Genomic DNA, 16,824 nt, shown 5'->3' with positions numbered 1-16,824 from the left:
TATATTAAAAAAATCTACACATAGCAAAAAAATAAAATTAATGATTTAATTAGTGATTAAAATTAGCACATAATTTCTATTCATTATGTGGATATAATAGCTGGGGTTGTACCAATTGTTTAATTTATTTGTCTTCAAAATATATCTCAAATTGAGATTAATTACGTTGACTAAGCGAACTGTACTGGCTTAGCCTACCTTCCGCTTTATTTTAATCCATAAAGTAAAATTTAATTAACCTCTACATGAATATACGTTTATGTATGAACTATATATGTATGTACATGAATATACGTTTATGTATGAACTATATATGTATGTACATATATATACACATATGAAAAAAAATTGACCAAAATGATATTGAAAAAAATAATATCGTAATGTTTTGAACAGTTAACAAAAGGTAATCGATAGAATTCTAATGTACATACATATACATATATTATTTAAATATTTCGTGTAATGCAGTGATCATATTATGCACGCTCAAGTTATCATGTCGTATTTTTTAAATATTTAATAAAATTAATACCACTTCAGTTTCGCATCTGAATAAAATACAATATTTATACATATATTTATTTTTTAAAAACAGAAATATACAGTTTCTCAATATTTTTTCACAACATTGACACCAAAAAGTTTTCGATATATTTATTTCCTTATTTATGTATTCATTACATATACACCCCGGCCATAGATGCCACTACAGGTTGCCCAAGGCGACACCTATGTATGTATGGTCAAACTTTTGTGCATAAGTACCAAATACCATAATTCCACGTAATGATTATGGTTTGGTGATTATTCCGCAAAAAGCGATCTTGCGCAAGTCACTAAAATCTCGATCACGGAACATCTGGCACCCAAAAACTCCATCGAAATCTATCCACGCGAAATATTTTACTAACGAGAACTATATATCCGAGAATATTCCGTGATCGACTTGCGCGAGATCGTTTTTTGCGCAATAGTCCATTTACCAATGATTATACACTAAACATTAGTTGAAAACGCTGTGCGACAACCCCTGCCGCTCAGCTCTTCCACTGCGAAAGTCGCTATAGTAGCTCTGTCATATGTAGATGTTCCTCCTCCCAATTCATCGAGCAAAACTAAAGAGTTAAGGTCTGTTCATACCTATCCAGCACGAACCGGCAGCAGCAGGTATCCTGCAAGTCTGTATTATTTGGTACATTCTATATGGAATGGAGTATGAATGCATCCATATAAAATTCAGCAAAGATTATTATACTTGCAGGATACCTGCTGCTGCCGGTTCGTGCTGGATAGGTATGAACACACCTTTAATTGTAATGCGTCTTAATATTGCTGTTGCTTCACTTAATTCAACCAGGAAGGTCGACTGTCAGACATTACATCGTCATCACACTGTCTTGCAAATATTCCGTGGATGACTATCAAACTACACTCTGCAGCCTTTTTTGCAAAAATTTGAGATTACTGATGCGATTTAGCAGTTGCGAAACACCAAAGACTTTATTCAATTTGTCGAATAAATCTTTTACTGTCACTTATTTTTAATACGATACTATAAAATTGTTTAAAAATAGAAATGTTTAATTATTTGTAAAAATCATAATGTCAAATATCTATAAAACAACGATAGATCGAATATAAAATATTTTATTTATCGAAAAATCGATATCAAATTTTAAATATCACATAACAAATATACGAACACAATAATAACAAAAGCAATTCAGAAAAAAAATCAAGGTGTCTTCGAAATATAACGCAGCGCCAACGTTTGTCAACAAAAAGTAATCAAAAATAAATAAATCTGAAAATATTACGTCGCGCGTCATAAATAATTCAAATAAATAAATTTATTTTCAACTCGTCAATTCTCGGTAACACGTTTTCGACGATATCGACGACCTATGAAATCGTAAAAATTGCGTCTCCACCAATATACATAATACATAAATATATTTCACGCCAATATTTGGCTTTGGAAACGAATACTTACTGACGAACAAATACAAAAACCATAAAGAGCTTGTGGATGCGTGATTTGAAGAGACCGTTCAATAGGGTGGTTAAATACGTGTCACGCACCCTTCGCACAAGAAGACCAGTTCATTAATGCAAGGGCACACTCGAGCGATTAAATAAGAGGAACCCTCGTGCCCAGGCGACCCTTGCCCGCCCATACGGCGCGCCAATATTGCTTTAAATCTCCGGACCCCTAACAGATTCAAACCTTCGGCAATAAGGTCTGAATTTATTGCAGCCGGAGACCTTAGCGAGGTTATCATGCGCAACTTTGCATACTATCCGAGTTCTCCGAATACCATCACTGCCTCCAACGACGTGCGTAAAGGGCTGATCGATACTCTACGAGTCTACGATTCGGTTTAGTCTTATTTATTTTTCTTTTTACGGTGAAACTTCTTCATATATGTATAGGCCACGGTTTCTTTTGCGTAAATGTTGAATCATCGTAAAATTGCTAGATTGTGGATGTGGATTTTGTAATGAGAACGTTAAAAGGTTGTGAATTATGATTACATCCAATGATATAATTTGTACGTATGAATAATCCCACATTAAACATCAACGTTCAAAGTCCGTAAGGGTTAAAAGACATGTTGTTTAAAATTTCATCCATTTATTTTGTCAAGAGCGAATCTAAATGTTCATTTAGATTCCATTTATTTTCATATCGTAAAAATTAAATATAATTTTAAATAAACTATAGCCGTACTGTAAATATTTTGACAACCACAACTCCATGAAATAGCGGTATATATAATTCATACAATGAGTTGCATTTAATTGTTTAAGTTTGTGGTTGTATATTTAAGCAGAATAATACAATAATTTTTCACAAGTATGAAAAAACGGTGTTTTAAGATAAATACGTAATAACGTGTTGGTAGGCAAAGATATTCCTTTTTTTATTGCACCTCAGACGACAATTATGAAAATGAGATATGGAAAATTCGTCTTAAAAAAATTGTTACGCGAAACTCTTTTACAACCACTTTATAGCCCCAAAATTGCTTTTTAAATTTATACATGTCAACATATTTAAATTGCTCACGCATATTGCGTCATCAAAATTTATTAAACATCACATATTTTAGATTATTTAGTATTCGATTTTCAAGTACAATTTTTTAATAAAATATGACGAAACCTGAAACGGCATGATGCGTACATAAAATTGGAATTAAACGTTGCAATCATCGTCATGATTGATCACACTTTATCGATATTCAGTCGAATTTAAAACGGAAACATTAAACAAGTAAACATTTGCATGGAGAATTATGAAGAAAGTTCCTCACGTAACTGAAACAGAAAACTCGGTTAGTCATGCTTTGAATACTTGATGTGAGGGATCCCCCGGGAAAGCTCGTGAAAGAGAAATCATGAAAAGTATTTCGGCCGCCGCATGAAATAATAATTTGGATTGTCTGGTTTTTACCATCAGATACTGAAAACATTTTTCAGTCAAAAGAGTGAAAAAAATAACGCCCTTTTTACCGTCAAACGTCACCATGATTTACGACGCCTGATTCCATCACAGAATCGCAGCATATAAAACTTATTTTGGGTTTTACGATGCCCTCCACTAAATTAGACCGTTATATGGAAAATAAACCTAAAATACCTACTCGACAGTATTTTAATTAAAATAAAATAAAAAAGGAATATTTTTATAACGCGAAACTATCGAACCAATTTCTAACTAAAATATAAATTTAAAGCCTTATTTTTTTAACTTTCAGTACTCACTGAGAAGTGTTTTCATTTTCACTAGGGTGAGGCGTGTAGATTGCTGAAACATGCAGATGATTTCGTGCTATTTTAATTTTAATCAGGAAGTGTCTCCCGCGAGTGTCGTGAACGATAAACGACTCCCGTACACAATATGCAGTTAGCTCTCGTTCATCCCCGCTATATAGCCAATGCAGAACAGCGGCAAAATTACAAATTAATTTTAAAATATATTACGAACAGAAAAAAACGTGCATTTTAAAATGTCCGTTTCAGGACAACGGTCGATAGTAGGCGATGACCGACGCCAATGTTCCGGAGGGAGTGTGTTATGGATTCAATCAAATTAGCATAATGGCTAACTATTTGCTAAAATGGAACGTTTATCTCGCAATTAAACCGTCCAATCCTAGTCCGCAACTGTCAGTCGTTTATGCGCGCGCGTTCAGCCGGGGTCCTTTCAAAGGACACAATCCGTTCGCTAATTTAAATTTTATTGACTTGCAAATGGTGTTTACAACAGAACATTAAAAGCCCTACACGCGAATATTTAGTATCCAAAATAAATAAAATAGATAATATAAGTACAATGAACGAGGGTGGACAGACTACAATAAATCATTGGAGACTGAAATTAGAGGATAATCTAAAATTGGGAATCAAACTATAGTGAATACAGAAGGCTTGAGAAATTCAATAAAGATAATACCACTGAAGGCTCGAGAAATTCAATTAAAAAAAAATACATAGTTATGTGTGTACATACAAATGTACAATAAGAAGAGGTTAGTAGAAATGGCCAAAGTTTTACATAAATACTACAATATATGTATGTATGTACATATGTAGGTACATATATTTGACAATCAAAATGGCGAATTTGCGAGAAACGGTGTGGAGGGGATGCCGATTTTATTGGATCCATCACAATAAGATCCATCACGGTCTGGGTTTAATAACCATTCAGATCCTGCCAGCAGCGTATATAAATTGAATAATTACTCGATTCCGGCTAGGATTTGAACTTTCGACCTTTCTACTGGCAAACAACAGCTTCACCAGTGATTTACGCTGTGACACGTACGAAAGCGATTTCATCGTCAATATAACTCGAACAATAAACTTTTAGCCATATAATGAAACCTTTAAAAATAAGTATGTATGTACGTATGTATATATACATATGTATATGGCATTTTACTACATACAACAAACAAAACTATTCAATTAGCAATATATGCAATTTAATTAATATAAAATTTAATTAATTTCAAAAAAAATTAATGGCTATATATTTTAAATACATACATATATGTGTACATACATTCGGTATACACATAATAAAAAAAAACTATTTTAAAAATATAAAGTTACTCATTGTGGACCGCCCGAAGTTACGGTAAAAGTAATAGGTTTTTGAAATTAAACATAGCTCCTAAGCCTTTTTATTATTTAAATCAAAAATTGGAATACGGCATCTTTAAAATTGTCTTCGACTGTATAGGTCAATGTTTCTCACACGGTGTTTGTTGCTATATTCAATTTTGTATAAAAATAATATATACTTTTCAATATGCATATTGTATTCACTTAATGAACGATATCTATCGTATAGAATATATGTAAATAGATCATTGTGTTATTCATTTGAATGGAAGATTGAATTTGAGAAGCATGCTACGTGAGGAAAAACCAGTTAATTTCGATATCTGGCGATTTGTTCTGAATATTATTATTGCGGAATATTATCAATAAATTTATTTAAAAAAAAAGTCAAGCTTTAAACCATAGAAATTTAATAAATATTTTTTAATTTATTTATCAATATTTTGGATCAAGATGCTGGTATGACATCTATGAATGGAAGTTTTAAAGTAAATATTTAAACTAATAGTTTATTAAGTGTGAAGTTTGAAGGTTTTAAAAAAACACGCTATGTTGATGGCCTTTGAATGAAATTATACTAAAAACACAGCGTATGTGTTTACCGCTCATAGTGAGTTAAATAGATGATTTTTATAATGAAAAAAGTCGCTCACCATAGAAATATTTTCTAAGACAAACTGAACATTTAGAAATTAACAAATAGCACAAAGCATTTAAAATTCCAACGTGACATTTGTGAAAATGGCAAGTTGAAACATAGGCACCGGCGTGGCGGATTCTCGATATTTTTGACAAGCCAGTTCCAGAGTTCCGATAATGTCCCGGAAGGGAACGTTCGCGTCCTTTGTTCGACGACGAACAATGCGGCGCCGCTGCAACGTTCGCGCCACTTTATTGTTCGTCCTTTCTACCTAGAAATTGATATTCGTATAAGTAGGGACACACCGCGCCCTATACATTTTGAATTATGACATCAAACTATAGTCGTAGGTATTCACGCTTATTATCCCACATTAATTACGTGCCGACGATTTGTAAAGAATCCCATGCTGAATAGCGAAAAACATCGGGAAAATGGGGAAAATTCAACTCGACGATCAATACAAAGCTCACTGCCTATGGCGACTTTCAATGCTATTTTTTTAATCTTACTAACCACAGAAGTTTTTTCATAAATCACAGCTCACACGATGCTTGATCCGTTTTGATGTTTCGCAATAGAAAGAGTGCCAACAGTATACATACATATATGTAAATACATACATACATACATTTTTTCCAAATTATCATTCACTACAATGAAAAAGCAACTCAACTGAACAGCTTTAAATTTCAATATGCATTTTGACTGCACACTCATTATTTATGTATATTGCAAAAACTGGCCAGTTAAGCAAAGCCCAATATCACATTCGTGTATTTATTATACAATGGGTCGGAATCAGTAAAAACGATTGGGTTTTATGGAATACATACGTACAAATTAGATTAACTAGTAAACGGTAAATAATTTCTCCCATTACGAGATTACATATTTATTGCAAATAATTAAAAATAAATGTCAGATGAATAATGTAAATGCGTACATGATTCTCAGATGAATAATGTAATCCATTCGTAATAATCTGATCGCATTTATAATGACTGGTGTTGCCACTCTTATGCATACGTCGCTGTATCTATTCTTACAAATGGTGGTGCTACCAGAGAACTGTCAAACTGAGAGAAGGCTTGCTACTCGCTACAACTTATTACAATGAGTTACTATTACTATGCAACCACTGTACAAAACTTCAAGACCTATAACAAAAGATAAATATGATGAGTTTACTGCCTTGCACACCTCCTATTCATCCCGCACAAAATTGTAGTCATTTTGGACATTTAATATTGAAAATAAACAAATTCCAGACTACCTAGTCTAAAATACGCCATTTGCATGGATTTTTAATGCAATATTATATATTAATATCCCTGCATATGTACTTGATTCGAGATAAAAATAATTTTAGGTAATGGCAATTTACCGGTAAATCGGTAAACGGTCATGCAATTCCTAGTACATATTAATTATTTATTTTTATGTATGTATGTACATACATATATGGATATCTTGTTGCACATATGTATATTGTATGTCCATTTTTGAATTTTAATCGAATTTTAAGTTTGTAGTTGCTGGAAAAATTCAAGTTTTTCCTTTCAAAGTAATTTGCGGTATATATAAATTACCTTGTAAGGAAAATTATTCCAGCATCTACAAACTTAAGATTCGATAAGAATTCAAAAATGGACAAACAATCTCTGTGCACCAAACCATCGATATGTACTATCACTAAAAAATGCTAAATAAAAGCTTCTCTAATCCTCTTGCGGTATTATCTTTGGCAAACTTCATGCATTTTCTTCATATCAATTGCCTAAAGTTACTTGGTCTTCCTTTTATATGTACATACATATTATACATCCTCTTGCATACAAATCAAATACTTATTTTTCACTCACTCAATTATATATGTATACAAAACTGTTACGTTAATCATATGTATTTCTCATTGTGAATTTTTCTTTCAATCTGTTCGCATTTTACGTAATGTTGTTGTACCATGTCATAGCTGACAAAACCTATTGGACATTCAATTTAAATACACTCATTTTGTACCGAGAATAACAGAATACTATTATACAATATAAATGACGAATATGTTGCGACGATAATAAAGCCTCACACTCACAACATCGAGTATGATGGAACATAATGATACGAGTTACAAATCCATTAATATGTATATACATATACATACGTACATACATACATATGTGCCCTGTGTATGAAAATTTTGCATACATTCTCCGGCGGGAGGACCAAGTTTATAATTACAAACGCTAAATTTAATTAATGATAAGAAAAACCAACGCGGAGGGGTCGTGCACTGTTGTAAAGCTATTTTCAAATGTTATATCTGATGATAAAAACAGCACGGTTTAATTTATCGTGAACACTTTCGCTTGCCACACCACGAAAACAATGGATAAGTATTATATAATATAAAAATATAGTATAATAATAATTGAACCGGCGAAAACAGCTTGGCATAGAAATGACCTACGAAAAGCGGATAAACGTGGACTTTTACCTATGATGGAAATTCGATATTAATACGTAATAAGGTTTTTGAGTGTTACGCGAGTGTGTGCCACTGCGCACTCGGCAATTTCCCCGATTGAACGTATAAGTAAAGCTTTCCCGGTGGAAAACCTTAGATCAGACTTTTGTATTCGAGCGTGTGTATGTTCTTGTACATACATACATATATATGTTCGTCCACAACAACCATGACTCGCTAATCACATAGTAATTATACTGGGATTATACGTAATCCCGCATGTCATTTGCTTCCACCGGCAATGTATGCAAGTTTGCTCTTTCTAGATTTAGCAGATTGTACCTGTTTTGCAAAAAGAAACTTTGTACGGATATGGAAACGTACACAGTTGAAGTATAACATTCGATCGTTAGCAACAGTAGTGTACAAAATAATTGCCAGAATAGTAATAAAAAATGTATTATTTATAAAAATAGGATCTAACTAATTATTAATTGTTAATGAAAATTAGATCAATTTCTAGATTGATAGCCCTGCATAATGTACAATAATTTTGTCGAATTACGGATATTTTTAATGTCGTAATACGACAAACGGTCGTGTTCCGAAAATGGAAATTTATGAAAGTATTTTTAACATTTTAAAGCTAAAAATTCAATCAAAATATTGTATTTTTTAATTTTAAGATATCCATTTCCACCAAACAAGCAGTTCTTGTGTTTGGCAATTGTATAATGAAGACAGGACTTAAATGAAATTAAATAAATTTTTGGACCTACAAAAACTATTTGAATATCCTTTTGACATGAAGGAAATGTGCTCCGGAAATGTGCTTTTTTTACTAAATTCCTTTGTTCTCTCTATTTTGTCAAATATGCTTAGAATAAACCTATTTTGACTAAGCCGATTTTAAAATATTTTTTAATGATAAAATAAGCATTTACGATTTTTAATAATAAAATAAGCATTTACGATTTTTTATATTAAAATCAGCATTTATAATAGTAAATTGCGTAATTTTAGGATTATTGAAAAACAACGAGCGCGTTATTTACATAAATATCTATTAAGGATATTATAAGAATATTTGAAAAATTAAAATCTAATCTAACCAATATTTCTTTTTACAACCCTTTAAATTATTATTGATTTTTTTTTTATTTATTCACGTTACACTATTTTTCGTAAAAGAACACGCTTCTTAATAGAAAACATTTTTTAATGGTAAAGTGAAAGTGAATACAACAGCAAATATGCAAATAATTTGTGAACAACAAAGATCATTTTAATGTGTTTCAGTACATATGTACATATCTGCTATCGCAGACATAGTGAATTGAATTAATAATCAAAATTTAATAATATTATAACTTTGTAACTCGAACAAAATAAAAACAATTGAAAAAATAAAAATACATGTACATATCTTGCACCTATCTAACAAGGCAAACAGAATGATGAATTTGAAATAAAATTAGTAAATGCAAAATAATTTTACTACATTTTGTGAGCCTTTGGCCTCTTTTACAGAGCGATACTCAATATTTCAGATATTTATAATGAATGCAAACAAAGAATAACACATTTTTCGGTAAAAAAAAAAATCAATAAAAATCTATGAAGATTTCATAGAACAAGATTTGAAATGTTTATTTAATAAACAACATGGTATCCGCAGTATCGGAAGGAGAAACGATGTGCGCGATGATGGGGCGTTAAAGGTGGCGTAAATATTCAATAAGGGTAACAGTCCGAGGTTAGATTTTAGAGCTGGGGTTCTGCACAGCAATGCCGCCGCAGCCGATGGGTTAATTAAAGTGCGAGTGGCTCGACCCATAAATTACGTGCCCGTAAATTTCACTGCAGAGGCCGATTCGCACCATGGCGACACCATAAAATTAAATTGGGAGGACTAATATTTTATATACAAGGAAGCTAGCATATCTCGCGGATTCAAATTAGCCCCACACACACACATCCGCACAGATTTATGCCTACGTAATGCATATAATAAAACCGTCGTGGAGTAGCGGATCAAATGTCCCGCACCAGACCTTGTTAGGGAGATCGTAAAGTAGCTTTCAGCCTACTAATTTTCTAAATTTGAAACCCGCCCTGATACATCCAATATAATTATGTAAAATCCCGACGGTTAAATGCATTATATAATCAATGTTTTAACAAGGTTTTTATTAGTTTCACTTGTACAACGTTAATTATGTCTACTTATATGTATGTATATGTATAAAAAAGTAACGGAATTAATATTCTGTCTAAAGTTACGGGAATTACGTGAAATGTATCACATTATTCTCTTCATATAAAATAGCGGAAGAGAATACGATCTCGTTTAATTTCTTAGGGAAATTAAAGAAATACAGTATAAGCTGTGCGTAAATACTGAAGCTGAAGCGAGAGCTCAACTAACGATGTAAATTTATTCAAAGCTGATATTAAAATTCATGATATTTTCTAAGATCAACAAAATTCCTACAGTGGAGCTTTCCACAGCACAGGTGCACCTTTTTGTAAGCTAAATTTTCGAGAAATGAACGGGAAAACTTTGAGAGTTGAACAACGATAATTAAAATTCTGAAAAATTAACGGAATTGAACTAGTGCTATTTGACTTTTACTATACGACGGAGGTTCTCAATCTATGGTCCATGAGCATTAACTTATAATATTAGCTACAATTAAAATTTTCACTTTTAAAAATAACTTAAGTAGCATTATTTGTAAGTTTCTTAGACATAAATGAAGTAATAATACATTTTTAAATAATAAAAGCGGATTTAATTAATAAAATTTTCACCTACGGAACATTTTATGCGTTCTAAATTTTCAGTATATGTATGTATGTATGTATTTAAATAAAAATATCGCATATAGAACATTTCAACTGTATAAATCAATTCTATTTGAAAAACTGTCGTGTGTCAGTTTTTTTAACTATTAAGAAGGACGTTTTTATAACCAAAAATTTTAATTGGAGTTAGTAGCTGTCAATTAATTCTAAATGGGTATACGTTAAAAAACGAAATAAAAGAAAAATTAGAGATACTTTCAACTTAGAAACGCGAATAACAGAAAAAATGAGTTCAATTCAGTCAAAATTTCGAGGTCGAATTTTCTTGTGATCTACAAATACATTTGGATTATAATACGAATAATAAAGAGCTAGGTTCATTCCTCAGCCAAAATTGAATGTTCGACTGAAGAGAATTCAAGTGCAAGCAGAACACGTACATACGATGTGGCCCTCATAACAGGGGAAAATAATCCTTTTGACACACACACTCACACATCACGGTAGGTACATTCATACATCGTTTTTCACCTGGACCAACAATGGCAGATCCCCGTTCAGCCGAGGGCTATACGCGTTTTTGTCTTTGTATTTTAAACAAAGTTAGCCGAGACCGGTATTATGATAATTCCGGGGCTACGGTTCCTCTCGTGCGGTGTTAGCACAGGGCCGTGAATAAATACCGGAAACTCGAAGTAAGCGCGCAAGAGAAGGTTTCAAACGCCCTGAATATTACAGAAAAATACATAATGAAATCCTCGGGTAATGTGGCGACTTTTCAAAGTACAAAATGCAAATGAAAATAAGGGTAGAATTGTATAAATATTGATACAATTATGTAGATTTATTTACACGCGCGAGTTTCGAGCTCTAATGACGGAGATATTTCTTCGGCGTAAATTATGTATGTATGCAAAGATTACATTTATATAAAAATCTACTAAATTTGATGTATGTATGTATGCTACGTACAAAGTGTGTGAAGCAGACGATTGCAGATGACTAGGAGTGAACAATATTGCCACCATCAATCCGACCCGTCTGATGCACTCCGTGATGCACTCTGCCTCTGTAAATACTGAAACGTATAAAGCAAATACTGGGATGCACGGCGCTGAAAGACCAGAAGCACAACATATGTAAGTCAGTGCAGACGCATTTAGGCGCAATCCGAGTGTGTGAGTTAAATATATTTTTCACGTACTCCTTATACAAAAATATAAATATTACACAGTTTAGATCTGCTTTTCATAATACATACATATATGTATGTATATGTAATATGTAGAATTAAAGTCGTGTTATTTAATTTCGCGAGTTAGTTCCATTAAATAAAACTACCTTTATTTCCACGTGCATTCGTACTAAATATTAGGAAGTTAGTGTTGGGAAAAATTCACACAGAAATATTTATGCTTTGGCATTGCGCTTTTGACTGCATTTGCAGCACTTGCAACAAAACGTAGTGTGGCCATGCGGCAACAACAAAAAATACGACAGTACAGTTCTGCATTCACATCACGGCAATAATCTAAATTTCAATTGTTAAAATTGCATTTGCGCACCGAAACAGTAACCAGTCTGGGATGCAGTTATTAACTAACACTCTCACAATGCACCATTTAAAAATTTCCTTCGGAATATGATAAACGACAAAATGAATTGTTTTCTATTGCGGAATGATTCAAGCAAATGTTCCTTTGAGACAGTTTAATCTACAAATTAAGGGAAGCATTATACAATATGTATGTGTATAGAAAACAAGACAGTACAAAGTTATATATAACTTGAGACATATCTCTACAAACTATGTACAGCACGATTATGCGATTATATCGTAAGCCAATCTAGATTGATTACACGGATAAACTCTTCGGTTTAAATGTATTACGAAGTACTTGGAAACTATAATCTGGCATGAATAAATACAACTCTTGGAAGCGATCGATTGAATTTGTTGAAGCGGAATAAAAAGGTATCTCTTCGCGATTATGCAAAAGTGTGATCAGCATCGCGAACACGTCGCAAGCAAACATTTAAGTAACAAGTAATCTGAAGACGCTAAATCTGCGTAAAACATTTCTGAAGGAAAGTTTTGGCGTTTCAGCAGGATGGGGGTGGAATTTAACTTACTGAGCGACCAGGTGGTGCTGGGAAACACCTGAAACACGTCGCTTTTGTGTTGACACGAATTACAATAGGAGACAGAGAGCACACACATGAATTATAGCTAACAAGTTTAATCTACAACGTTGGAAATTATTCAATACCATACGTACGTATGTACCTATATCAAAAAGTGTAATCAAGACAAACGAAATGGTTAATTATTATGCAAGGAATGCATTCGCCGGATTACCTCAAAAACAACGTGGTTGAATATTCCGAGTAATTCAGGCACGTGAGATTAAATTTATAAAGCATTTCCGAGTTTCTCCTTTGGATCGTAAGGTTAAAGCCCGATTGCATGCTATTTTCAATTTGCTGTCTGCACATTGCTGCACTGAGAACATATTTTTTACGTTAAAAATAATAATGAAACATGAACGAACCTTATCCCGAAGCATATCTCGTACTCTTGTAGACTGCGTTCTGGAGCGATGTAGTTCCAATTGTAGCGCCAAACACCGTTCTTGCCAACTGGCAGCATCAGAAACTTCTGGATTACTACCCATCGATGTACCACTCGTGCTACTCGTGGCTTGTGACGGCCTGAATTGTACAAACAATAAATTTCAAACACGATAATTTCATAAATTTACATAAATTATATTATACATACCTGGGTGGTGGTATTGGTGCATCTCTCACTCTTCTCGGTAAGAGCATAGGACTGTTCGGAGTGGATGCTGATTGACCGGCCGTCAACTCCGTCAGTCTTGAAAGTGGATCGAAAATCTGTGATAGTCTTCTCGAACGATCGTCGGCCATTTTTAATTCAATTGTTTATAATTTCATTTACTTATACGAAAACGATAAAGGTATGACTTTGTCATATGAAATAACACTGTAAGCACCTATCCTGCCACTATAACTGCACATCATTTTTATCGATTTTAAAACGTTTATGTATATACTATATATATTTTATAACAGTCACTTTTTTTTAATAAACACGCATTAAATACAATATAACAAAACCATGGCTAATAAAAGTTTATCAGGTTAAATATATATGTATATGTATATAGGTACTGTTGATAACTTATTTAAATACACACTATGTAAATAGTTAATATCATTTAGCACACGTACGATATATTTTATATATGTATATAGTACCTTGGAATTTCAGTAATCAAAAAAAAAATGATATGAATTTTATTCACGTTTAACAAATAGAAAATAATTAATATCAAATTATCAAATTAATCACAGAACACGTTATCTTCTTTGAGGCAGTATCAAATATCTTAACAGGAAGCGTAACATATGGAATTAAACTTTTTTTTTTGGCAAAAAACCCCACCTTTTTCATTCATGTAGATCTTAATCTGAAAACAAAAAAGAAACAGAATTAGCTAAACATATAATATTATACACACAACGCACAAATACTTCGTGTTATTTTTAATTAAATGCGTTATACACTTATGAGCATATTATTACCGTGGCCGCTTTAGGGACAAAGTGAGTCCATTCAGTGTGTCATAATTTTAGACAGAAGCGATTCAAAAGAAAATATAAGATATGCGGGTGAAAGAGACCCAGATGAGAGGAAGCCATACGTACGTCATCGTCCTGAAGCTGAGCATAACGTGACGGGATAATGAAGCGAAGCTTCTTCTCTTCTGAACAAAAAGAGGGATTTACTGCCGACCGACACACGGTAAGCTCACCTGAGGACAACGCAGTACTGTACATTCAAAACAAAATATAATATGGGATACGTGTTCGTACACGTAAAAAACGAGGACTAATCTATTGACCCAACGAACATACATACATACATATGTACATATAAATGAATTACAATTATGTACTTTAAAAACATTATCGTATTATTGAAAATACATATTATGCGTGACGTTTCGTGAACGGACGAGGGTCTGAAAGAGGTGCAAAGCAGAGAGAGCATATCTGACAGTAATTTAATTTATGATGGCGCCGGTAAACAAACGCACAGAGGTAAAAATAGATAAGATATATGACTGTGGCGAATGAGAACCAACTGGGCCGCGGAAAGATCCACAGACGGTCAGACGAGCCGGTCTACTGACTGAGTGACTGTCCACGAAATTACTACGGAAGCAAAACGACGCTAATGTCATTTCCTGTCGGCGACAAAACAAATCGATGGCGTTAAATATTCGTTGCAGAACGAACAGGTGCTTTTAAAATACACATCCGGTCAAATGGAATCAATTTGAATATTCAATTTGTATCAATCAATATTTCAACTTTACCGGGCGTAAATCAGTTTGGAATTTGGAAAGAAAGGAATCAATGGAGAATTTTCATTTTACAAAAAAATTAACAATCTAGTCGTATTTATAATCAGTCATCTATCATCCATGATCCATTGGTGGCTAGTCTTTACACTCTTCATTCATGTTTCACTTTCTATGTCACCTAGGTATACTCATAAATACTACGTCTTATTACGTATATTAAACCTTATGAACTCGGCACCACGACCAAGCCGCGCTGACAATGCAGAAAACGCAAGTACCGCGCCGACATACATACATATGTACAAAGCCGCGCATGACAAAAGTAAAGTCCTGTATATGATATTTTATATCTAATAAAAATTAGAACTTACTCATAGACATCATTATACATATTGATAAGCCTAATTAGAGACTTCATAATTTTCACAAAATTATAAAATAATATTTGTATTGTGTTTCCGATTGCAATGATAATATTTGAAAATATATTTTTTTCCGAAATGTATCAAAAACGCCGAACTAATAAATTATGAATTAAATGCGCAAAAAAAACAAAAATTAAACTTTCACATTAGTTCCGATGCTTTGTTAAATATTTTGAGTCCTAAATAAGAATAGCTGTAATCGATTACATCAAGTTAAAGATAACGAATCTTCTGTACCAGCGCTTCTAAATTTATTTTTGAAATAAACTTTTTTTCTCCTATCCTCCTATTTCCTAAATAGAACTTTTTTTATTAAATTAAATTAAATTTTGTTTTGTGCAGCATCGGAAGAATTTTTCTGCTCGGAATTATTATGTGCGGGTTTTTCGGAAGACCTATCAACTCTACCATACATTACAATATTGTTAATTGTTTTTTAACGAAACCGACAGTCAGATCATGAAAGAATATAAGTGAATACTGTTTTTATGACCCCTTTAAATTCTAAAATATGTATGAACCATTTGACTACATTTAAAATTTTCCTAGGAGATTTTCGGCGCATGGGCCCGCTCGCAATCATTAAAAACGAGCCCGAAGGAAACCCTCATTAATTCGCGGAAGGGATGGGCATTTTTTCGGACCTTTCCAGCGCAACCCTTCGAAGCGAAATGTAGTCATTTACAATAGGTTGTGCATTGAAAAAGGAGGGTCAACCTCTGCGTTGGCCCTACCCTGCACCCGGCCATTGTGAGTTATATTCGAAGATTAGGTTTATCAGCGAAGACATCTCTGAAACCTTTTTTATTCTAAAACCCGGCCGCGATCTGGTGTGCGGTAAAAACGGAAAACGAACATAAATAAAGTCACACGTACGCGCGCAAATACAGATACATGCCGCGTACGTCCAATCATCGGAGAAAAACGACGGTGATAATTCGAGTTGAGCTG

The 16,824-nt window shown here is 33.2% G+C and overlaps 1 protein-coding gene across 1 annotated transcript in view; it reads right to left on the bottom strand.

The window, feature by feature from the left end:
• LOC143918466 (uncharacterized protein CG43867) overlaps positions 1-16,824 on the bottom strand; it is a 220,600-nt gene that overhangs the window by 139,862 nt on the left and 63,914 nt on the right. The window contains exons 3-4 of the mRNA XM_077440421.1: positions 13,837-14,548; positions 13,607-13,766 (exon numbers count right to left, since the gene is read on the bottom strand). Of these exons, the coding sequence (XP_077296547.1) occupies positions 13,607-13,766; positions 13,837-13,985 (309 nt within the window). The 5' untranslated portion in view covers positions 13,986-14,548. The remainder of the gene's footprint in view (positions 1-13,606; positions 13,767-13,836; positions 14,549-16,824) is intronic.

Source organism: Arctopsyche grandis, chromosome 10, assembly GCF_051622035.1.
Source record: "Arctopsyche grandis isolate Sample6627 chromosome 10, ASM5162203v2, whole genome shotgun sequence".
Lineage (NCBI taxonomy): Eukaryota > Metazoa > Arthropoda > Insecta > Trichoptera > Hydropsychidae > Arctopsyche > Arctopsyche grandis.
The sequence above is the reverse complement of the archived record's forward strand: the minus strand, read 5'-3'. Positions and strand labels throughout refer to the sequence as shown.